This window comes from Abrus precatorius, unplaced genomic scaffold, assembly GCF_003935025.1.
Source record: "Abrus precatorius isolate BTA unplaced genomic scaffold, Abrus_2018 Scaffold8, whole genome shotgun sequence".
Classification (NCBI taxonomy): domain Eukaryota; kingdom Viridiplantae; phylum Streptophyta; class Magnoliopsida; order Fabales; family Fabaceae; genus Abrus; species Abrus precatorius.
In genome coordinates, this window is record NW_020874428.1 from 3,984,126 (window position 1) to 4,009,557 (window position 25,432).

Genomic DNA, 25,432 nt, shown 5'->3' on the forward strand with positions numbered 1-25,432 from the left:
GCATCGGTTGTGAACTGAAATAGAATGCGTGGAAAGTGTTGTTTGTAATTGATTATACTTGTGTAGAATATGTTAGAAATTATGTGGAGTGTATGGGGTGAGTCTCTATGTTTGCGTGTGTTGAATAGTGTAGAATACTCACTCTTACATTTGTTTTTCAGGTGACCAAGACGATTAACACTGGGCTCAGTAAAGGAATGCATGATACTGTTATATGGTTTAAATTTTACTTTGAACATATGATATATTTGGATTAATCCTGTAGCAGTTACTTGATCAAATTTTTTTGTAAACCCTTATTATTTTGAAATATTTTATTGAAACTATGCATTGGAAAAGTCTATTTAAAATACAAATTTTATTATTTTTATTTTGTGAAATTTATTATTTTAAAATTAAATTTATAAGGCGTTACAACTTACTTATTCAATTTAAAAAAAAATAAAAAATGCTACTAACAAACTTTTTAACACATTTTTAATTATTAGTTAAAAATTATTAAAAATTATAAAAGTATAAAATTGAAATATTAAATTCAAAATAAAATTTACATAATTTTTATATTTTTAATAAATTTTAGTCAAAATTAATAATATATTAAAAAAATGTATTAAAAAATTTGATGCTAACATTTCTCTTAGAACACTAATTGACTTCTATTTAACCATGTAAAATTTGATATTCAATTTTTTTTTATTTATATATGTTATTGTTAGATTATTATATTTAAAGTATTATTCATATTTTCTCTAGTACGTTTCACAATTTTGTTTTTAAAAGGCATCTCAAGTTTATGTTTATAAAATATCTTTAATGTCAATTTTTATTTAAAGTAAATTTTTTTGAAAATGAAACAGGAGATTGCAATCAAGGCTAGGAGCATGAAGACCTTTTAAAACTAAATATTTTATATGAATTTCTCTAAAAATATTTCTTCAATAATCATCTGTTAAACTTTTCTTAAACAATAAATTATTTATAATTAGATGTGTTAACTTTTTTAAAAAGAAATTCAACTTTTATTGCACGTACTGTGTGGCAAGCGTAGGCTGAAAAAGTGGGCCCCAAATGCCAAAACAAGACCGTTGCATTTCCCTGTTCCCAGGCTCCGTCCTCGTAGTTCTCACACACTTGAATGTGTTACAACTCTCTCTCTCTCTCCATCATTTCAAAATTCAAACTTTCAAACTTGTGAAGCAAAGCTTCCACTTTCCTTATACATCATCAAACAAAAACAATACCCCATTGCATTGCTATTCTTATTCTAAACAAAACAACTGGTTCTCGCTATTATGTCTACCTATGCTATTGCAATTTCTTTCATTTGCTTTACCTTACCTTCAATACAAAATTAAAGTCTCATTCTTCATAAACTCAGCTATTCATTCTCTCTCTCTCTCTCTTTTGTGTGCACTTGCCACTTCGTGAACTTCTCCACACAATGAGGGAAGACAACCCATCAGAGAACAGGTCCAAAACTTCAAAATTTGCCGACCAAAACCAAGCCCCAAAGCTTCAAAATGCCAAAGGAGGCAATCCCAACAATAACAACCACTCCAAACCCAGGTTGTGGGGTGCTCACATTGTCAAAGGGTTCTCTGCTGACAAGAAAACCAAGCTTCATTCAACACTTGCTACCAAAAAACACACACTAACAACATCATCAACAACAACCACCACCGCCTCGGATGTTGTTGCAAACCAGAAGAACCCTTTTGTGCCTGCTCATTCCCGAGTAAAGAGGTCCCTCATAGGTGACTTGTCATGTTCCATGAATGCTGCTCAGGTTCATCCACATGCGTTCCCAACACATAGGAGACAATCATCCACTGATTTGTTCACTGAGTTGGATCACATGAGGAGCTTGTTGCAGGAGTCTAAGGAGAGAGAGGCCAAGTTGCATGCTGAGTTGGGAGAGTGTAGGAGGAAGCAATGTGAGGTTGATGAGCTTGTGAAGAGGGTTTCTTTGTTGGAAGAAGAGAAGGCTAGCCTCTCTGACCAATTGGCTGCTTTGACATGTGTCACTGAGAGACATGAGGAGGATGTGAAAGTGGAACACAAAGATAGTTCAGTGCAGAATCTTGAGCTTGAAGTTGTTGAATTGAGAAGGCTGAATAAGGAGCTGCAGATGCAGAAGAGGAACCTTACTTGCAGGCTCTCTTCTCTTGAGTCTCAGTTGTCTTGTCCTGCCAAATCTTCAGAGGTAATTTTTTCTGTTTCATTTGGTCGTTGTGATGTGAACATGTGAATGCACAACTTAGAAGAAGTGAGGACTTGTAAGTTGTGACAGTGACACTTTGTTTTAGTTAAGATGAAGTTTAATTGTTTAATCAATGCTTCATTACTTAATGCTCTTTAATTCATTATCAAAATGGAGAATTTATTTTATTACATTTTAAATTCCAAATTTCTTTTGCTCAATGTTTTATTGTAGTGTATGTTTTGCTAGTTGTTAATATTCTTAAAATTATAAGGTGAGCTGTACTTGAGATTGGCTGATTTGCCTTCAATTTTTCTGATCAGAGTGACATTGTTGCCAAAATCAAAGCTGAAGCATCATTGCTGAGGCTCACAAATGAAGACTTGTGCAAGCAAGTAGAAGGTTTACAGATGAGCAGATTGAATGAGGTTGAGGAGCTTGCCTACTTGAGGTGGGTGAATTCATGTTTGAGAAACGAGTTGAAGAATACATGCTCAGCATTGGATTCTGATAAGCTATCTAGCCCTCACTCTATTGTGAGCAATAGTGGAGACTGTGTTGTTAGTTCTTTCTCTGATCAAAGCTATAGGTACTTAAACTGTGGTAGTGCAAATAGGTTCAATTTGGTGAAGAAGCCTAAAAAGTGGCCCATAACTAGTGACCCTTTATCACAAGTAGAGTGCCCAGGTAGTCTCATTGAGAAAAATTGGATTGAATCAGATATAGGTGGAAGCCCCAGAAGAAGACACTCAATCAGTGGATCAAACTACTCAGAGGAAGAGGTTGTTTTGAGTAAGAGAAGACAATCTGATTGTTTTGTTTGTTCAAAAGAAATGGAAAAGGAATCAGTGCCATTGTCTGTTGACTCTGTTCAACAATCTGGTTTGGAGATTGTGCAAAGACCACAATACTGCCAAGAAGCTACCAAAATTTTGGCTTCTTCAGATGTTGAGAAGAGGGCACTACGAATTCCTAACCCCCCTCCAAGACCTTCATGTTCTATTTCTAGCAAAACAAAACAGGAAAGTTCAGCTCAAGTTCCACCTCCTCCACCTCCACCTCCCCCACCACCTCCTATGAATTTTGCATCAAGAAGTACCACAGCAATGGTAAAACGCGCTCCACAAGTCGTGGAATTGTACCATTCACTTATGAAGAGAGACTCTAGAAAGGATTCTTCAAATGGAGGACTCTCTGATGCACCAGATGTTGCTGATGTTCGTAGCAGCATGATTGGAGAAATTGAAAACCGTTCCTCACATTTGCTTGCTGTGAGTAGTTTCCAAGTCATTGAATTTCAGCTTTTCATGGAAAGTATATTATTTGTATCATATTTTGATGAACAGTATGCGTTACACCTATATAATTTAACAAACTATTCCTTGATATGTAGATAAAGGCAGATATTGAGACTCAGGGAGAATTTGTGAATTCATTGATTAGAGAGGTGAACAACGCAGTTTATCAGAACATAGAAGATGTAGTGGCATTTGTGAAGTGGCTGGATGATGAACTCTGCTTCCTTGTAAGTTGCTTTTTTCTTAAGACCTGTGTAGCTTGAAATTATGCCATGTACAAATTAAGGTATAAACTTTGATACTTACAGCTAGAGTAAACAGGTCTAAATTATGCATCATGGAATTAAAACGTGGTTGTTATTGTTTTTAGGATCTATAGGAGATGCATTTCTGTAATTCCTATGGCAATTTTTGAATATTATGCATGTGTTTGTTATCTAATAGAATTATGATTGTGTACATTTAAAGGTGGACGAGAGGGCTGTCCTTAAGCATTTCGATTGGCCAGAGAAGAAAGCTGACACATTAAGAGAGGCAGCATTTGGATATCAAGATTTGAAAAAATTAGAAACTGAAGTTTCCTCCTACAAGGACGATCCTCGGTTACCTTGTGATATTGCTCTAAAGAAAATGGTTGCATTATCCGAAAAGTAAGCTCCTCAAATATTTGCACCCCAGAAAGAAGAGAAAAAAAAAAAAAAAGTCTGAGGTCTGAAATTTAGTATGTCTTACATAACACTTGTGTTTGTGTTTGTCAGGATGGAGCGTACAGTTTATAACCTTCTCCGCACAAGAGAGTCATTAATGCGTAACTGCAAGGAGTTTCAAATTCCCATAGAATGGATGCTTGATAATGGAATCATTGGCAAGGTACACCATACTGTGCATCAATTTTTAGCAAATGTAAATGATAAATGTATAAGAGGAGATTATAGTAGTACCATTACAATATTTTGAGAGCATAACATATAATGTATATTAGAACTTGTTTGAATCCTAAAGTTGTTACTTTAGGGGGCTGTACCTAACATTTCCAAGTAGAGCCATTGCTTATACAAAATAGAAAACCTGGTGCGTTCAACTCATTTTAAAGAAATAACTGCTTATTTTTATCAGCTTTCTGAAAGAGCTTTTGAGAAAAAGCAATTCTTTCTCAGAATTAATCTCTTGCCAAAAATTCAACTTATTAGTAGTATCTATTTCTATTGGATTGTGTTCAATTTTCTACAAATTGACAGGAAAATTAGGATGTTAGGTAATGACGTGGTGGCCAATAAATTAAGGATTAGAGTGGCAAATAAGTCTGTTAACAAAAATCCATCTAGCGAGATAATGTTTATTTTTAAACTGGTTCTTTAAAGCAGTTTATATATCTCCACGACTCCACATAACATTTGATTTCAATGACTGTTTTTTGCAGATAAAGTTAAGCTCAGTAAAACTGGCCAAAAGGTATATGAAAAGGGTAGCTATGGAACTTCAAGCAAAGTCAGCCTTAGAAAAAGATCCTGCAATGGATTACATGCTTCTCCAAGGAGTGAGATTTGCTTTTAGAATCCATCAGGTTTGTCCTGTAAATTATAGCATACTTCAGCATCTTAGTCCCTGCTTTTTTAGTTGTGCCTCCAATGTCGAGTGAAATTCATGTTGGTTAACTAATATTTATTACAATTTGCAAATATTTTCCAACTATTCTAACAATTTTAAGAGAGTAATCTTTTATTTCTTAATGCAGTTTGCAGGAGGATTTGACGCAGAAACAATGCACGCATTTGAGGAACTTCGCAATCTAGCTTCTCTTCTTAACAAAACATAAGAGAATGTTAATGGGTTTCAGCTTACCATCTCAGTAAGCCATAATCCTAACTTGTTCATAGATGCAATCTAGATTGGTTTTGCGTTTGGTCTGTGATTGCATTACATTTTGGTAGTTCTCAATTGGCAAGATTTTGTTTTATGTACAACTTGGTCTTTCTGAAGCGATCAATTGAAGTAAAATAATAACAGGGCGACATCAATATCAAATTATGTGTAACTCAGTACAACTGAGAAAATACATTTAGCAGTGTCCTCTAGCATTTTGAGGCCTGTATTTTCATATCATCGATTATTTGACCAAGAATGCTAGTAAGTACCCTAAAAATATTCGTCATGAAAAAATATTAACAAAACACATCTTATACCTATCAATGCAATCACAATTTTCAGATCCTTTATAGTTATTTTAATAATCATAGGTATCTTTTAATTTTTCAAAATAATTTCTTATGTTAAAATGTAAAACGCTTTAACAACTGTTCCTGATACTTAGAGATGAAAAAGTGTATACTCATTCTTAAGCCATATATATATATATACAAGAAATAAGAAAATTGGAGTAAAGATGGCACATTTCTGGCATGATCAAAACCCATAAATTCTGCATCATAATTAATTACTAAAGATACCTTTGCCGTGAAGACAAGGAATCATGTTCAAATTTAGTGGCTTTCAAGTATTCATGCTCCCTTCCACTGCCAAGGTAATACTTTCGCTGCTATCCAAGCAAAGCATTGCGGAGAGTTTATTATATATATATATATATATATATATATATATATATATATATATATATAACTTGGTATATATCTAATTTTTTTTATATTTTAAAATATGCTATCCATTAAATTAAAATAATATAATGAAATAGTTATTAATTTTATTTTTGTGTAAAATTTTATAAAATTTAATCTATTTAATAAGAATTTTTTATATTTTTAGACAAAATTAGCATTCAATGTTTATAGTATGTTTGATTTCTTTTTTAAAAATAAATTTTTATTTTTAAAAATAAATTGTTATATTTTATTTTTAAAAATAAATTGTTATATTTTATTTTTAAAAATAAATTGTTATATTTTATTTTTAACAATAGATTTTTTAAAAAAAAGAAATCAAACATAGTCTTATTCTTTAACTTTTTAAAATGTGTTTTTTATTTTATTTTATGAGTCTTTTTTTAATCAATTTATCATATAAAGATTTTTTTTGTTTTCTTTTATAACAGCAAAAGTAAATGTTTAATTAAATTATGTAGATCTTGTTTATACAAATTATGTAAATAAAATCAAATGATTATTAATATATTTTAAAATGATAACATTTTAAAATAAAATAATTGTATGGAAAGGAGTTTGTTAAATTATTTCAATATAAAATGTAACCTAATAAGTATTTGTTTATTTAATTTGCTTAACCGATGTTGATTATTTCGACTTTGATTGACTAATAATTGGAGTTTGGCTCATTATAGTAAAATTTTATGATATTTTAGTATAATAAACAATTTAGTGCAACATATTTAGTTTTTTTGTGATAAAAAATACATGATTATTTATTTACTTTTGAGTCATGAATTATTTAATGTGTCAGATGTTGTATTGATTTATAACAGAGAAATTAAACTGATAAAAAAATAATTTTATTTTGAATAGGTGTTGGTGAAATGGGTGACTCATTATTGCTTCATATGAATCGGATTTTGTTGTTTAAGGAGAAAGTTTAAAAAGAAAAAGTATGAGTTACAATTGATCTGACATATATTAGTATGATTTTCATTTCTATCGTCCATCAATGCACTAAATAAGACCTATAAATTTATATACTATAATTATAAATAAATATTTAAGAATCCTATGATTGTTTATATGTTTTTGAATTTTGACTATTCAAAAAAATTAATAATAAATTTATTTTAATAATATATATATATATATATATATATATATATATATATGTATTTGCACTAGATACCCATACGTTACATTTATTATTGTTAACGAGTTTTATGTCACACTTTATGACCAAACACGTGCTTGGTCAAATTGATGGGATGGATATTCTGGAACACATTCATTAAGATTTACTTGAGAGAGATTTGTGCACATAAAATATTATTTTTAAATTAATAAAATTATATAATATTGATGATGATATGATTAGTATATTATATTTATAATAATTTATTATTTTATATTTTTAATTCTAAAAATTTGTAAAATATAAATATATTTTTTTAAAATAAAATAAATAAAGGTTATATATTACTAATTTTGATAAACAACTTTTTAACATGTACTTGACGACACACAAAAATTAATAAATGATAAATTTTCATTAAAAATTATAATATATTATATTTATAATATTTTATATTTTATAATAAAAATTTAATGCGTTTATATGTTTTTATTATGTATTATCTAATGGTATGAAAAGCGCCAGAGATATATAAAGACTATTATTGATTATGAAGCGGATCCCTCGTCGTTCGTGGCTGTGGTTTCTGCGGTGATACATGAGCTTTGACTTTTGGCGCTCTAACAGCCATGGGATGCCATAGCTTCAAGTCAATGAATCCAAGGGTCCAGATTCAACGCAGCCCATTGTACTAGCTTACAACTGTAATAATAATAAATCTCTTGGAAATTGCAAGGCTATAATTTATTTTATTTTTAGGTCCCAATTATGTATATTTGAAAAATTATTAGCTTAAACTTTGTAAATTGAAGATAAAGAGTTAAAAATAATTAAATATAATAAAAATATTATCGTATTTTAACAATATAAAAGTGTAATAAATATCACATTTTTTAAATAAAAACTTAATTTTTATTAACCATTAAATAAGTGAATTAGGAAATTATTTTATTTTAATTTAATAAAAGTATATTTATATAAGATCCATATATTTTGTTTTCTCTGAACAATTGATTAAATTAAATCAATCACGTATTTGTTAATTGAAGCGTTGATAATTAATTAGACTTAAATCTTAGCAACAGTTAATTTGAAAAGGGGAGAAATAATTAAATAAAAGAAGAAGAAGAAGAAGAAGAAGAAGAAGAAGAAGAAGAAGAAGAAGAAAAAGGTAGAATAGAAAGGAGAAGAGAAAGTGGAGGGAATGAAATGAAACCCTGAACGAAACGGTTGAAGGGGCAAAGCAAAAGAAAAGCATAGCATAGAAGAAGAATCTGAATCATCATTCATTGGTTCATCGATCCATTGATATTAATTGTTGTTGATGATCGATGCCAAAAATGAAGCATCTTCTGAGAAAGCTTCACATCGGAGGGGGCGCTGCCACTATCAATCACAATCACAACGCATTGCCTCACTCTCACACCACTCCATCTTCTTCCTCTCTTCCCTCTCCCACCGTGGTTTCCGATCCCAACCCTTCCCAAAACGACACTAACAACACCGTCGTTGATTTCAATCTATTGGAAGAGGAAGAGTTTCAGATGCAACTCGCTCTCGCAATTAGCGCTTCTGATTCCGATCCCGATCTCCACGACCCCGCCGAATCCGCACAGATCGATGCCGCCAAACAGATCAGCCTCGGTTACGCTGCTTCGCTCACTGACAAACAAGCCCTTGTTCAGTTTCAATCGCTTCGTTATTGGGTATTCTTTTTTCATTTTAATTCCTATTATTTTTGGTAATTTTTCTATTTCAGGCATTTTCGTTTTTTTTCTTTCTCCTAACTTGAATTAGGTATCTGTGTATAATAATTAATGAAATTTGATTTAAAAAATTGAGGGTTTTGTTTTTATCTGTTCTGGATGTTCAATTAAGTTTGGCTTGTTGCTATTTATAGACAGGCATTTGACGTTATTGAGAAGTGAGAAAGAATATAGTGTTACTTGTTGTTATTTTTGGAAATGTGGTTTGTAAGCGGTTTATGTTTTTATTACTGTGGCAGAACTACAATGTGATTGGTTATGATGAGAAAGTGATGGATGGGTTTTATGATGTTTATGGGATTACATCCAATTTGGCTGAACGGGGGAAGATGCCGTTGTTGGTGGATCTGCAAACTAAGCCTGTGTCGGGAGATGTTGATTGTGAAGTGGTTTTGGTGAACCGAGTGGTTGATGTTGAGCTTAGTCAGCTCGAGAGGAAAGCGTGTAGTTTGCTAGATGAGTGTTGTGTTTCTGGACTGGGACTGATTTTGAGTGGCTTGCTTCAGAAACTTGCTGATGTTGTTGTTAGTAGAATGGGTGGACCAGTTGGTAATGCTGATAAAATTACAAAAAGGTGGGCTATGAGGAGTTGTGAGTTACGAGATTCTTTGGGAACTATTGTCCTTCCCCTTGGCTGTCTTGATGTTGGACTTTCGCGTCACCGAGCCCTACTTTTTAAGGTATGGTTTTGTCTATTTATTTATTAATATTAGTTGCATAAAGGTTAAAATTCAAACACTTGAGAGAGAGTTGAGATAGCTGCTTTTCTGCAATTTTTAATCATCATCCAATTGTATGTGGAAAAACATTTTTTCAATTGTGCAATGATATCACCCATGTTATTTCTTTTGTTTGACGTGTTACCACTAAAATGAATTGTGTATGGTATGATTATATCTTTTTTATACTTTATGACATGCTTAACAGAAAAATTCACATTGTATTAAAGAAGCAATATACACAAAACTAAAATGAACTTCCTTTCTGTCTCTTTAACAGAAAGATTTTACTTATATATTAATTTCAAAGTTGGTCATGCTCATGCAATTTGTTTGATTTCAACTAAAGCTGACTTCATTCTTCTGTTGCTTAGGTACTGGCTGATAGGATTAATATTCCCTGCATGCTGGTAAAAGGGAGCTATTACACAGGAACTGATGATGGGGCTGTGAATTTGATTAAAGCTGATGATGGAAGGTATTTATCTTGTGATAGAATGTCAATTCTCTTTTATTAGTATTGCTTTTAAGGGTGTTTAGTTCAATGGACACTTGTAATCAGCCTCTGTGTAATTAATAACATTTGGTATGTGTTTGATTGAGTTAGAAACTTATTACTCATTTACACTTTCATCATCATGGTGCTCCAGACATAAGAGGCAGGCTTTTCAAACGCAATTTTATTTTTCATTTTCGATTTTGAATTTTTTATGCTTTGTAAAATTCAACCTCTCCTATGCGATGGAGAAGCTGGTCCACCTTTATGAAGCTAACAAATATATTACATTGTGCATTGGAGCATACTCCTTATATTTGGCACATGGCCTTTTAATAAAATAGTACTATTTTCACTTTATTTTAAAACAATTTCAAGTATGGTAACTATAGTTGTTAATTTGTTGTACTGATGCAGTGAATACATTATTGATATGATGGGTGCTCCTGGCGCTCTTATTCCTGCTGAGGTGCCCAGCAGCCAGCTCCAAAATTGCAGTTTTGCTGTTAGGAGTTGTGCAGAGATTGTAGGACTACCCAACAACACACATTTGATGCTTGATGATAAACCTGCTGTGCCGGGAGTCTTGTCAGATTGTGGTGGAATTTCGACAGTGGGGAGGGTCCAGAGAGAAGAATTGTTAGCTATGGGCAGTCAAATGAAACCAGATGAAATAAATCATGTTAAAGTAAATGAAACTGGGAGATTTAATCGTACAGAAGCATATGAATGCTCATTACATGAAGAACCATCACCTGCAGAAAATATGCGTGTAAAAGATGTCTCCAAGTATGTTCTCAGTGCAGCAAGGAATCCAGAATTTGCCCAAAAGCTGCACAATGTTCTAGTAGAGAGTGGTGCCTTACTTCCTCCTGGTCTTTTTTCAGATATAAATCCCCAAGATAGGGGTGTAGATAAAGTAAATGAAAAAATTATTGTTGATAATGTTCAAGCTGATCCCAATAGATTGTTATTAAGCTATGAAAAGTCTCTCATAACCTCATATGGGGTGGGCTCTGCCAGCGATACTAGATTATGTCAATCTGCTGACTGGTTAGCTGATCAGCAAAAAGAGTTGCGAACAGATGCCGTTGAATTTTACAATTCTTTACATGGTGATAAGACAAGGAACAGCTTTGTAACTGTTTCTGACAGAGATAATGACTTAGAGCAATGTAATGCATTAAATGTTGATTCAGTTTCTATCAATTTGCATAGGATGTGTAAAGAAAAGGGTCCCAAATCTGCCTTACCCAGGACAGATCTCTCTTGCAAAAGACATAATGAGGATGATTGCTTTTGTGATTATGATGAAAATGGTCTTAGAAACCATGTTGGAGCTTCTTTTAATAACGTTGAATTGGGGAAAGGTTCAGCTGTTCAAATAAATGAGACACTGGTCAATGGAGATTGTGTCCTATATGATGGTAAAAATAAGGTTAACCCAGTACTTGGTGAAGGCTCAGAGTGGGAAATTCAATGGGAGGATCTTCGTATTGGGGAGCGTATTGGTATTGGTAAGTGGATTGCCTGGCTTTAAATGTGATCGTTTTAGATATAAAGTTATATAAAATAATAAGATTTTTCTAAAAGGAAAAGACAAAAAAAAAAATGTTTTAATGCTTCTCTCAAAAGCTGAATGTAGTTGTAGTTTCTTAGAAAAGGTCTAAACAAATTGTATTATAGAATACTTTTTTAAAAATTAAACAAAAGGGCCCTTGATACAAGAATTGCTACTTATAATAGCTTAAACTCTCTGTTGCTTAATGAAGAATTGAAATTTAGATGTTGCAATTTGATATAATAGATTTCATTAATGGAGATCTATTACAAGCTAGTTGGAATCATACTCTCTCTCTCTATATATAGTGTAATCTTGTGACTCTAACCTTGTGCACAACTGTCCTTGTAGGTTCTTATGGTGAAGTTTACCGTGCTGATTGCAATGGCACTGTAAGTCCACTTCACATGTTAACATCAACAGTTTCCTTTCTACTGTTTTATTTTCATTCGATTTAATAAGTTCTTGGAATTACATAATCTGAAAATTTCGGTTACCTTGTAGATGACTTCATCTTTCTGGTTTGATACACTGATTTTGGTAATTTTACATGAATGGGTTGGTATTACAGGAAGTTGCTGTAAAAAAGTTTCTACACCAAGATTTCTCTGGGGATGCACTAACTCAGTTCAAGTCTGAAGTAAGCTATTGTCTCTATAAGCTTTTGTATTATGCACTCATATGCACATATAAGATTCATGCCCTTTTATTGTTTTTGCAGGTTGAGATCATGTTAAGGTTGAGGCATCCTAATGTTGTACTCTTCATGGGAGCAATCACTCGCTCCCCACATTTCTCTATCTTGACAGAGTTTCTTCCAAGGTTAGTTTTTGTTTTATGCATCAAGTTACATATTGGTAGGGAGACTGCATGAAGGATGCAAATGATATGGGACTTTTCTTTTTGTGATTTTCTTGAATAGTTTCATTGTTTATGACTGTTGATATAAAGTGTGTTTTAATTGATTCTGTTCAGTTTATTTTGTTTTGTTAATGTTGTATTCCAACTTCCAACATACAGCTAATTTGCTACTTTGGCTCTCACCAAATCAATAAATTAATTTGTTTTTCTATATCATTGTTTTCCTTTTTAAAGTATATTTGTCAATTGGCATACAGAGGCAGTTTATATAGGCTATTGCATCGTCCCAATCTTCGACTTGATGAGAAGAGACGGTTGCGCATGGCTCTTGATGTGGTAACATACCTACCTTTCTGTTTTATAGTAGAAATAAGAAATTTCTTTGAAAGAATAGAGGAAAAATACAACTAGCCATGCACTGAACACCAAATAAAGGCCATACAGATCATAAATATAATTCTAAACCTGTCAAGCCCAATATACTGAACCATAAGGAAGACCTCTAAAGTTGAGGGTCACCCCATTCTCACCAAGAGCCTATGTAAATTATACTCCTTTTAACTTTATATACTATTTCTCTCTTTCCTTTATATAAAGCAAATTTACTGTACCCTTGTTAGGCTAAGGGAATGAACTACTTGCACACGAGCCATCCTCCTATTGTCCATCGAGATTTAAAGTCTCCAAATCTTCTTGTTGACAAGCATTGGGTTGTTAAGGTATTCTTACTTGAATTCTTTCTCTCGGGAGTTTACTTCACAAAGCTGAAAATAGAAGGAATATCAATTGATTGCTAGAAGAAAGAAATATAATAATTGTGAAAATTTGCAATTATGCTTGGCTGTTAGGGAGTTTACATAAGGAAAGAAAAGAGGAATGAATGTTTTTTTTTCCATTGTTTGCAAATTTATTCTCCTGATAAAGGTGATAGCTGAAGAAATGTCAATGGAATAATTATAGGTCCAATAAATTAGTGATGGAATTTTAGTATTATATTTGTTACATTCTTTGAATTGTTTATTTAATACATACATACACAACCAACATATGAAAAGTAGTTTATTAAAGAATAGTAACAATTATAGTAATTGTTAAATGATTTCATCAAATATAAATGAATAATTGATGATTGATAAAAACAAATTGAGTAAATCATACAAAATTCTCATTATACTTTCACCAATTAATAATTTTTTATAACATGCAAGATTTTATATTATTTTTATGATCATGTATATCAAATTTCATACAATTTAAATATTTATGGGTATGTTATTTAACATTTGATATTTACCTATATTTTAAAAACATATTATCTGTTAAATTTAAATAATGCAAGCATTAAATACTCAGAGAAAAAGCTTTGTCACTCATAATTCTCAAACAGGATTGCCTTTGATAGAGAATATATGAAGTACCTATTATTTTTGTTTTTGTATAAAATTTTATAAAGTTAATCTACTTTATAAGAATTTTTAAACCAGCAATTAAATTGATTAATCTCGCATTTTGGGAAAAGTTATTAAATAGTGAAAGTGTCAAAGTTTGACACTTGATGTTAATGGATTTACACACTCTCTCAAAAACCAACAATTAAAATCTTTAGGCATTTTGAAGTAGGTAATACTCCCAGAAATGTGAGAGTTGCATGAGATATGTTTGACACATGTGCCATTCTCTTTTGTTTGTCCTTTCACAGGTCTGTGATTTTGGTCTGTCACGGATGAAACACCATACATTTTTGTCATCGAAGTCTTGTGCTGGAACGGTAATTTTTCAGAACATTGATATAAACTTTTGGAAATTCAATTCTGTTATTACACCTTAATTCATTCACCACTGATAAAATAACATCACAGCTGGTTTGTTTGGATATAATTTTTATGGATAAAAAAACTAAACATATCTTTTGCCAACAGCCTGAGTGGATGGCTCCAGAAGTCTTAAGAAATGAGCCAGCCAATGAGAAGTAAGTTAATTTGGCTGCTGTGTCTGCTTCATGGAAAAATAGGTATAAGAGTTCATAATGTAATACTTAAAAGTTTGCATGCAGGTGTGATGTGTATAGTTTTGGTGTGATCTTGTGGGAGTTGACTACCACAAGGATTCCATGGAAGGGTTTGAACCCAATGCAGGTTGTTGGAGCTGTTGGATTCCAAAATAAACGGCTTGAAATTCCAGAAGATGTCAATCCTGTTGTAGCACAGATAATACATGATTGCTGGCAAACGTAAGTTCTATTTCTCTACCTGCGTTTTCTGGCTGTTACTTTAGCATCTGGCACTATGAACGTTGAGAGAAGTTCAGAAATGTGTAGTAAACATGTTTGCCATCCCATGACATTCCAAGAGATTCACAATTCTTGGAAAAGTGATACTGGAAAGAAGCCATATTCTGGATACTCATTTGATGTCAGAAAAATTGAGGACAAATTTCCACCAGTGTACGATTATCAAAGTTTTGCAATGTTCCTGTTCTTTCAAAATTATGATTTGGATAATAATTTAATGATAGGTTAATATGCTTCAGTATAGACCACGACTTCAAAATTTTAATTATTTGTTGATGGTTTAAATAAAATTTTGGTCGTTGTAGTTGAACTATTTGGTATCTGATCCGTATTTTCTTTTCAGATATAGTCCCTTTAGGAACCAAATCCAGAAAAAGTTGAAACTACAGGGGTCATATCTTCATGAAAATAGTGATCATTAAGGAATAGAAAATATAGGAACTAAAACCCTTACAAATAAGATATATAACTATAAGGAAAACCTACTAGTGAAAATATTTGGATTGATGTTCTTAAAAGTACAAGACTATGAGAGAATAACCCCTCCCTACCATTAAAATTTTTTAAAAATCATATTTTGAAGTTGCATTGATGCTACGAGTTGTTTCAATTTGTTTATTTTGATGCAGGGAGCCACACTTGAGGCCATCATTCTCACAGCTGATGTCTCGTCTTTACCGTCTTCAACATTTGGTTGTCCAAAAAACGGGCTCAACACATTAAATGAAGTTGTCTATATAGCATAGCTATTGTAATAATACTTGAAGTTGCTCCTTCGTTCAAAGAACCAGAGCAACTAAAGCCTTTTTTCTATTTTGGTCCCTATCTTGACATATTAAGAGATTGCTGAACTGGAAAGTGTCAGGTTCATTCAAAGTCGGGGACTGGGCACATCCCGTTCAGAAAAGAGCAGGGTCCCTCCCCAGTATCTGCATAAGTGCAGCGGAGGTTTAGTTGAAGTAGGTACAAATGAAGAATTCCCAGAGGGAAGAAAAGCAAGAAACAAAAAAAAAAAAAAGGTGCACAAAACTATTCTTTCTCTGTAGAGGTCTTATTTGGAATTGTAAACATGCGATCTCTCAGGTTCTTGTGGAAGTGTAAAAAGAGAAAAAGAACAGAAACAAAAACAGAAAGAAAGTACAAAAAGAAAAGAACATTTATGTATCTCCCATTACTCAGCTTGAGTTTTTCTTGAGCAAGTATTCTTACGTGTTATGATCATTCTCTCATGAAGGCTAATTGGATATTTGGCATGAACTGCTATATCTAATGGCCAAAACCTATGTGATAATATTTAGTAATGTTTTAACTTCGTTTCAAAATAGTCGTTACTGTTATGTCATAAGCATATATAGGATTCCTTATTGAATACAAAATAGGGTTTTTTTTATGTCATTAAGAAACATGGCACTGTCATGATAAGAAAGAGGCATACAAATTAAATAAATAGATTCCAGACGTGATGTGGAGTCTTTATATTGTAAATTTTTAAGTGTTCCTCTCAACTTCAGTTACCAAGCACTTTAGAAAAAATTGAAAAGAACTTATTTGGGATGGTTTTAGGGGTGGGGGAGGATTTTTTTTTAAAATATATTTTTAATTTTATATTATTAAAAATCATAAATTAATCTAAATTTAATGTGTTAATTTATTTATTTTTATAAATATTATATAATTTTTTAATATAAATATAATTTTCTGCTTCTCCCTTCTTTTTTTTTCAAAATTTAACTCTCGAGCATATTTTAAATTTTTTTTTATTAATTCCGTATTTGGATTTCAAGAAGGAAAGTAAAAGAAAAAAATATTTATTTTCTTACCAATTAAATACTATAAATTTTCAATTTTATTATTTTCCTTATTTTCTTTCTCTCCATACGCAAGGGAGATTTTTGCGAAACTTACATGTCAAGTTTCCATAAAAATGCTTTGTCGTTGAGTCCACTTATTGACTGTAATAATTAAAGAAATGTACTTCCAATGGTCAATTTTTGCATAAAGAAAATATTTACATAAATTTACATTAGATAATAGGATATGTATCAAATAAAAAATCCATTTTCATATAAAAATGAGATAAATAAATTAAAATTATATAATCATATATCATATATTAATAATTAAAAATAATAATTAAACAATATAATTAATTTAAAAAGTTACTTAAGTTTTTTTAAATATTATATGTTTTAATCCTAAATATTCATTATAAATAAATTATAATTCAACTCATTTAAAAGAATTATAATATGAACGCATGGGTAAAATTATGAAAATATAATCAGTCATGGTGAATTTATAATATATATTGAGAGTATTATGTTAAATAATTTGGCAACTATTTATGTATCAAACAATTAATATTTTTTCGATTTCATACATAACCTCAAAATGACAATAATACTAAAATCAACAGAGTAAAGAATAAAATGTCGATTTTTTTTTAATTATCACGTTTATAATTCAGCCAAAAACTAAAAATAAAAAAAAATTCACAAATTAGTAAAATCGATATCATCATGGTCATTATAACTATTAGCCAAATACTAACTAATATATTAAAATACTAATTTTTAAAGTTAAAAAATAAAAATAATATTAATATAATTTTTAATTAAATAATTTATTTATTAATGTTTACAATATTATTATTATTAAGAAAGATGAATGAAATCCTCTGTGGATATTATTATGATGTGGGTGAAGCGCGGAACGAGTGAAGCAGAGTGCGTGAGTGACAGAGCAACAATGGCAACAATACCCATACGCATGTCACCAACACCCTCTTCCACTGTTCCATCAAAACCCAAACTTTCTTCAACCACACGATTCCTTTCATCATCAAATTCATCACTGCCCAACAGAAGAACCACTTTGTTGTTGGCGTTCTCTTTCAGTTCCAAAAACGGACCCGAAACAGAGTGCCCTGTTCCGCAGGAACAGCAACCCATAAACGAATACCACTCACTTTCCACATCCTTCCCCTTTTCTTGGGCCGCCGGCGACGCCGTCGAATACGGTTCGCGGTTGTTCGTCACCGGCGCGTCATTCGCACTATTGGTGGGTCTTCCGGTGGCGTGGTTTGGCTCTGCCGGTGCCCAATCGGAACCGTTGAAGAGAGTTTTGTGTGGTGCTTCGAGTGGGGTTTTTGCTGTGACACTTGCGGTTGTGAGAATGTATTTAGGTTGGGCTTATGTTGGCAATCGCTTGCTCAGTGCCACTGTTGAATGTATCATTTCTTTTCTTCATCCTCACTCACTTTACTTTCTTTTAGACACGTTGATTTTGAATTTGAATTTAAAACATGTTCAAATACCAAACTCTTTGGGTTAAAGTAAATATGAAATTGTGACTCATCAAACTTGAATCCTTATGTATAATTGAAATGTGTCTAAAACTCTAAATTAATTTGAACAAGCATTTTTTTAAATAGAAGAATTAGTTTTGTAATTTTAAAACAAACATATTCAAATTAGTGAATTGCATTGGATTAATTTAGTCATTAAAATTATTAAAATATTTTCCTATTTGAATCATTAAAATTATAAAACCTTAATTAGCAAAAATAAATAAATTATAAAACCTTAGTCATTTTAGTGTTTGACTATGTTAAGGATTAAAATAACCTTTGTTTATCAATTTTAGGAATGATATTTTTATTAGTTGAAGGATTAAAGTGAAATAAGACTCTTAGGTTGAGCTTGAATGAAGAATTGTACAATTATTGAAGAATATGAAATAGAAAATGAGATATGACAGTGAGAGTGAAGTATGAAAGAAATTATGAATGATAATTACAAAAAGTTAAGCATGATATAGGAGTTCTTAAATTCTTTATGAAGACATCTTATTATTTTTTTGGTTTGATATAAAAATTATCTAGTTAAGATTCTGGAGTATTCTATAAACATTTTTTGTACTGTTCAAATACATATAATCTAGTAATTTAGAATTACTTCATTCAAAAATAATATTAAGGACTAAATTAGTTGAAACTTATAATTTCAATAGTGATTTAGTGTATTACTCCTTTCTTTTAGCATACTTATTTCTGAATTTTTTTATTATATAAATTTCTTAGTTCTTAAATTGTTAAAATACTTTATTGAGTTAACATTTTTTGAAGAATCAAGAGATGTATAACAAAGATATTAGATTCTGAACTTAGAATAAATATGTTCTTAAGTTTATGAATTTCTGAATTTAGTTCAAATTCAGTGCAGCACAGAAATATACAATTCTATGCTCGATATGTAAAACGAGGAGAGGATATTGCAGAGAACTAAACCAGAAAAATGAGTTGTAGGAAATTAGAGTAATACATTTTTTAACACACATTTCATTCTTAACAAAACATTATTGGGATCTTACTTTCTATTCAATAATTCTCACTCATAATTTAGCAGGTCCAATAAATTTCGATCAATATTAAAAGAAAGTGTTGCTAATATTAAACAATTTGTGAAGTGAGCTACTCATTATTTTCTTTCTTCTTTGAGTTTTTTTTTAATGGATGATTCAACAATCAAGAGTGTTAAAAAATTGAGGATGAGATGCATGATTACTCTTGTCTTGATTTTGCAGATGAGGAGACAGGGTGGTATGATGGTCAGGTATGTGTTATGAATGTTTCACCTCATTCGTAAAATCTTGGTGCTGTGTAATTTGTTGTGTTTACCTATGTCATGTATATTGCTTGCTTGAAGGTTCCAATACAACGTCTCCTCTGCGATTTTCTATCTTATTTTTGTTCTGGATTACTCTATTTTTTACTTGGAGGTTCTATTTTCTCAATGTCCTAGTGAAGAAGAACATAATAAAATATATCACTCTTGGCTCTCCCTATCATTTTATGTAGAAGATACTTGTGTGTGATGGTGCAGTCCACCACAGCTTTAGCAGAGTGCTATATTACAGTTGATATGAAATGGCTTGAGCAAATGATGTTGCTTGAAAAAATACATGAATTAATTAGGCCTTGTTTATTTTGTAGTTAAAAAATTAAGTCTCACACTTTCTAGTGAAAAACACATTTCAATGAAAATATGTAGTTTCAGCCGTATTCAGTGCTTCAAAATAAATTTTATCAAAATCGATTATATTTTAACTTTAAACTAAAACGAAACTTTGTTGATGGATGGCATTGATAGTGCGTGCCATGTCATTTGGTCCTGTAAAATTATCCATGCTAAATACTATGTTTGATAAGATCTTTTGTGGTTTTCCTTCTTTTGCGCCTTCATATACCTTCAAAAGCAACCTCCCTACCCCCACCCCCACCGATGCATTTAGATATACAACTTAATTAAATGCTTATTTAATAATTTTTTTTTAATAATGGTTTATGTAATAGACTTAATCATAAAACTTACAGGAATAAAGTAAAATAGCTTATGAGAATCATAAGTTATATCCATAAATTCTTCCAAACAGACCCAAAAAGTTTATGCTGAAATTGTATTCACGACCTTGAGCATGGGATTTGCTGCCCTTGTCAGGTGCAAATGCCTCTGCATGAGTTCTCTTTGTTTTGTTTTGGGTAGTATGAACAAATGTCTAAATTAAGTTTAGTTTTTTGCTATTAAGCCCAAGTGTTTGTCAACAGATATGGGTGAAGACAGCTGAAGTTTTGGCGCGTGACAGACTCCTCGGATCATTTTCTGTAAGCATTCTATTATACTGCCACTTTTACTTGTAACTTCATTGTTGCTAGTGGAACATTCATGTCACATAGCAATGGCCTTATCAAGTTTCAGAACTTGTTTGACTTAAGCTGCAAAAACCGTTTTTGATGGGGCTTAATTTTCTGTGAAACTTTAAGATCATATAAATGAAGCACTCACTCGTTGTAAGGTAGTGCACAAGTATGGGGTTTATGTAGAGCTGTCAAAACGGGTCATATGGGCTGGGCTAAAAAAGGTCAAAGTAAATTCAGACCTAAAATTTAAACTCTAAACCCTATAGTTTAACGGGCTTAAACAGGTTGACTCAATCGAGTCAGCCCATTTGCCAGTTGGTCTACCACCTTATGTGTTGATGTATGCAGTCATTTCAGTTTGGAATATGCAATCATGTGATTTATTTTAGTGTTACTCTTCCAGAAATTTATGTATCTGAGAATCCAAGGATGGAAATTATCCAATGGCCATTGCAATTTCATATTTACAGTTTGGTGCATTGTTGGCAATCATTGTTTTACTTAAAATATGGTTTTATTTTCACAATACAATTTTTTCATTTATCTCTTTTTAGTAATGTACAATTAAGATACAGCAACCACAGCCTAAATTTTCAACTACAAACTGGACTGTGTTTGCTGCATAATACATTGACTTACTGAGAATCTTGTGCTATGTTTAAGGTCAAGCCTTTATTGAGCAGATTGAAAATTACTCTGGTGAGTTTGGCAACTTCATTACTTGTATGTGCTCTTATCCTCATTAACATGGAAGGGGACCAAAATCTAACATTAAAAGAACCTGGAATTCGAGTTGTACCTGGAGTTTACAATGATGATTCTGCAAGATTATATGAACCAGATGCCTTTTGTGGTACTGCTGAACCTGATCTTCAATAATATATGATGACTTACACTAAAGAATTATCAATCATGGACCCTCCATGCACTGTAGTTATTTGGCAGGAAGGGGTGTTCCATAAATTATCAAATTCTATGTTTCATGTACATATCTTATATTGTCTTTTACACACCATAAGTTTACTGTAAAGTTGAAAATAAATTGAACATGTGTACATTTTCAGTTTGTTGAGTAATCCCTCTTTTTTTCTTCTTTTGGACAATGAGACTGACTACTTCATATAGAAGATTTACACCGTTATTTATTGTTAGGTGGTGGAAGAAACTTAGGAACGACATGAAAATAATGTTACTTTTCACTCCATGCTAGAATTATTTTTCTTCAAATGAAGAGGAAAGTGTATACATGTGCCAAATGGTGAGAATAAATATCTTTTTTTGAGCTGAGAATATGTACAAAATGATGGAGTTAATTCTTTTAATGGTGGTTTGTTCATATATAAAGCTCAAATTAAAAATTTTATTTTAAAAAAAAGAAAACATGTATAACTTAAAATAATCAATGTGACATTGTTAAGTTTAACTTGTAATAACTTTCAAATTTTTGAGAGAGAAATTCACAAGAAGTCCTACTCACATGTTAGGTATTCCTTGAAATGAGTACATGCACCAAGAGAAAAAGTGTTTAATTGAAATTGAAAAAATACATTATAATATGAAAGAAAGCATGATAAATTCATGTTTCTTGCAGCATTCCATTCTTCTGGGTGTACGCAGCCATTCAGCCCCTCCAAAAATGCCCAAGAAAGTTAGAACATGAGCAAATGGCTGTCACTAACGTCCATTGTGATAGTAAAGTTTATACTATCTTCGTAAATTAGAAAATTAATACTAAGTACATGTTTATATTTACGGGTTAAAAGAGTAATTACTTGTATGGTTGATTTAATTATGTTAAGTAGTTAATAATTTAGGGCTTCTATGATCAATCAATCGTGTGAACAAATATACTTATTTTCTAATAAGGTATTGATGATGATTGGTGAGGCAAGTTAAAGTATTAGTCTTAATACATGTTCTTTTCTTACACGAGGCCTTTTTTTAATATATCCATTTAAATAATAATAACGTATATTTATTTGAATACTCAACTAAATTAAACATTTATGTAATAATTTGTTTTCAAATGAAGATTTATGTCATAAAAGTTAATTATAAAATTTATTAAAATAAATAAAAAAAATAGTTTATCTTAATAAGTTATAGTTTATGAGAGTTATTAATTATCCATAAATTCTTTAAAAAGTGCTCTTAATCTTCATACAAGTTCTTTCTTACACGAGGGCCCATTTTTAATATATCCATGGAAATAAAATAATAATAAGATTTGAACATTTGGTAGATTGTGTTGGAGTTTAGTATTACACGAATTATTGAAAGCTGAGGCTAATCATACTAAGGTGAATCACACCGACTCCACCAAATTACATTAATTTTATTAATTTTTTTAATTACAAAATTATGGAACTTAATTTATGCCAAAAAAATCATTAAGAATATATTAATATTTTAAACATAAGGCCAATCCAAAATTTAAAAAAAATGTGAATTATAAATATAAACAATTTACTTAAACGATTTGAATTTGATATTTTTTTACTTATAGAATCTTTGATTTATTGTTAACTAGTCACACTAGACTTTCTCTTAGTTTGATTTTGTGCTTCAAAGTTTATACTTCTATCTCAAATTTATTTATTTTTATTATTGTATGAGTTTGTACTTATTTTTTTTTTATTTTTTAATGTTACAGGTTTAAAAAGTTTATTTTACTTGATTTTTTAGGAGCTTTTATTATTATTTATTTAAAATTTTGATGGTAAACCCGATGTAAGAGCGAAAAGAATAACAAAACATGAATTTGAGTCAAAATGTCTTATCTAATTTATATTTCAGACATTTTTTCATATAATATTTAATCTATTAACTCATAAATACAGATAATATAATCTTATGAAGATATAGTTTTTCAAATTATTTAATTATCATGCAATTTTTAATTTAAAATGTTCAAAAACAAACAAAATTCATTGACAATGTTTAATTATTATTATTTTGCAATAAAATATTAAATAAAAATACAATCTCTTAAATATATAAAATATATTTGACATTCTTCTATTTAATAAATAAAAAATTAGTAAAAGGCTAAAGACATTTAGGATTATTTATTTCACGTATGCAAAATGAATGAAACTTACAAAAATTATGAATCCTAATATACTCTCGTTTTATTATTTTAATTTATTTTTTATAATGTTATAAATAAAATAAAATATATATATATATATATATATATGGGACATAATTTTTTTACATTTGTATAAATCTAAAAACTCTTAAATCTAATATGAGCTTTTCTTTTAACTTAAATCTAACGGGTTATAATTTATTAATTCACTAGCCGTTAGATTTAAGTTAAAAGAATGATTCAGATTGAGTGTAAGAATTTTTAGACTTATACCAGTGTAAAAAGATCTTGTCCCATATATAATATTTAAAAATAGGTAAAATTAATTTTTTTCGTTATTTATTTCTAACCTTTTTTTCTCCTCCTCCTTCATTTCATCTTTGTTTTTATTTTTTTTTTGTCTCAAAACTTCATTTTCTTACCACCAATACCAATCATACACTCCCAAATCACATATCATAAACAAATTAACTTTTTAAATATCAATTTTTTATCTATGACAATTTTGAACACAAAAAAAGAATGTTTTTTAAAATTCTTGTTAGCGTGGTTTTGAAAGCTATGATAGCATAAAAAATCAATAAAATAAAAAGTACGAAATATAAATTTTTTTTTATATAAAAATTGAAGATGAATATTTAAAATATTAGATTAACTATAATTTAAAATTTGGGGTGAATGTTTGATGTTAATAAGCTTTGAGTATAAAAAAGTAAAGATTGTGAACACTCATTTTTGTTTAGATGGTAGATTTTATTAAATAATAAATAATAAATAATAAATAATAAATTTTAAAAAATAAAAAATAATTAAAAAACATATAATCAATAAAAATAGTAAAGATATTTTGCAAATAATAATTTTTGTTTTTATTTTTTAATTTTAATTAATTTAAGAATATATAGAATAGAATCAAAATAATTAAGATGTAAGAAATATACTTACTTTCCTTTTACTATATACTAATTCTATCTTAAATAGTGACTAATAAAAGAGAATTTTTGAGAAAAATTTTCACAAAATTTGTTAGAGAGAATTTTTCACATACAAAATACGAAAAAGAGATAAAAATATTCTAAGAAAAAGATAGGAATTTTGATTCCTTTTCTATTCTGATTTTTTTGTTTGCACGGTTCTTCTTACTCTTCTTTATTTGGTTGCTTTTCTTTTTTCCTTTGCATTTTTTCTTGAACTCACCACACTGCACCAAAAAAATATGAAAAAAATAAAATAAAAAGAACAAATTTTTAATTAAACATTGAAAAAAATAAAATAAAAATAACATTTTTTTAATTAAACATTTTAATTATAATTTTTTCTTAAAGTAAAATATAAAAATTGATTTTTTAATAAAAATATAAAAATAATTTTTTTAAAATTTTTTTTAGGTTGTTAAATCTTTCAAAATAAAATATAAAAAAGTTTAGGATGTTAAATCACCTTTCAAAATAAAGTTTTTTCTCAATTTTTTTGTGAAAGTTAGTTTTAGATTTTAAATTCATAGAAAAATTACACAAAATATGTAATAATAATAATAAATAAATAAATATTTTTAGGTGATTAAATTATTTTCTAAAATAAAATATAAAAATTGTTGTCAAACTAAAATATAATTTTTTTCAAGTTATTAAGTCTTTGTTAGTTTTCAAATAAAAAATAAAATGTAAATTTTTTTTTTCACAAAATTATTTTGTTTTAAAAATAAAATATGATT

The 25,432-nt window shown here is 30.0% G+C and overlaps 3 protein-coding genes across 8 annotated transcripts; all 3 read left to right on the plus strand.

The window, feature by feature from the left end:
- The first annotated feature begins 1,441 nt into the window (after nt 1-1,441).
- On the plus strand, nt 1,442-5,314 carry LOC113848398 (protein CHUP1, chloroplastic-like). Its single transcript, XM_027477884.1, has 7 exons — nt 1,442-2,203; nt 2,524-3,471; nt 3,594-3,725; nt 3,967-4,148; nt 4,257-4,368; nt 4,919-5,062; nt 5,234-5,314. Exons 1-7 carry the CDS (start codon nt 1,442-1,444, stop codon nt 5,312-5,314), a joined length of 2,361 nt encoding a protein of 786 aa, XP_027333685.1.
- A 2,927-nt stretch (nt 5,315-8,241) lies between these two features.
- On the plus strand, nt 8,242-15,947 carry LOC113874093 (probable serine/threonine-protein kinase SIS8). 4 transcript variants are annotated; one of them, XM_027512297.1, is made up of 14 exons: nt 8,380-8,942; nt 9,242-9,682; nt 10,096-10,199; nt 10,635-11,734; nt 12,130-12,170; nt 12,350-12,418; nt 12,500-12,600; nt 12,897-12,975; nt 13,260-13,358; nt 14,339-14,407; nt 14,559-14,608; nt 14,693-14,869; nt 14,957-15,082; nt 15,559-15,947. In XM_027512297.1, exons 1-14 carry the CDS (start codon nt 8,568-8,570, stop codon nt 15,650-15,652), a joined length of 2,925 nt encoding a protein of 974 aa, XP_027368098.1. In that variant the 5' UTR covers nt 8,380-8,567; the 3' UTR covers nt 15,653-15,947. The 4 variants fall into 4 exon arrangements, with proteins under 4 accessions (XP_027368099.1, XP_027368098.1, XP_027368101.1 ...); XM_027512299.1 differs by lacking the exon at nt 14,957-15,082 and having other exon boundaries at nt 8,413-8,942; nt 10,635-11,400; nt 11,467-11,734; XM_027512298.1 differs by lacking the exon at nt 14,957-15,082 and having other exon boundaries at nt 8,242-8,942.
- A 1,641-nt stretch (nt 15,948-17,588) lies between these two features.
- On the plus strand, nt 17,589-22,515 carry LOC113847278 (uncharacterized protein ycf36). Of its 3 annotated transcripts, XM_027476274.1 has the most exons (6): nt 17,640-18,158; nt 19,514-19,542; nt 20,535-20,591; nt 21,291-21,480; nt 21,780-21,885; nt 22,219-22,515. In XM_027476274.1, the coding sequence occupies exons 1-5, from the start codon at nt 17,678-17,680 to the stop codon at nt 21,806-21,808; spliced, it is 786 nt and encodes a 261-aa protein (XP_027332075.1). In that variant the 5' UTR covers nt 17,640-17,677; the 3' UTR covers nt 21,809-21,885; nt 22,219-22,515. The 3 variants fall into 3 exon arrangements, with proteins under 3 accessions (XP_027332076.1, XP_027332075.1, XP_027332077.1); XM_027476276.1 differs by lacking the exons at nt 21,780-21,885; nt 22,219-22,515 and adding an exon at nt 20,363-20,427 and having other exon boundaries at nt 21,291-21,382; XM_027476275.1 differs by lacking the exon at nt 22,219-22,515 and having other exon boundaries at nt 17,589-18,158; nt 21,291-21,945.
- Nucleotides 22,516-25,432: the final 2,917 nt, after the last annotated feature.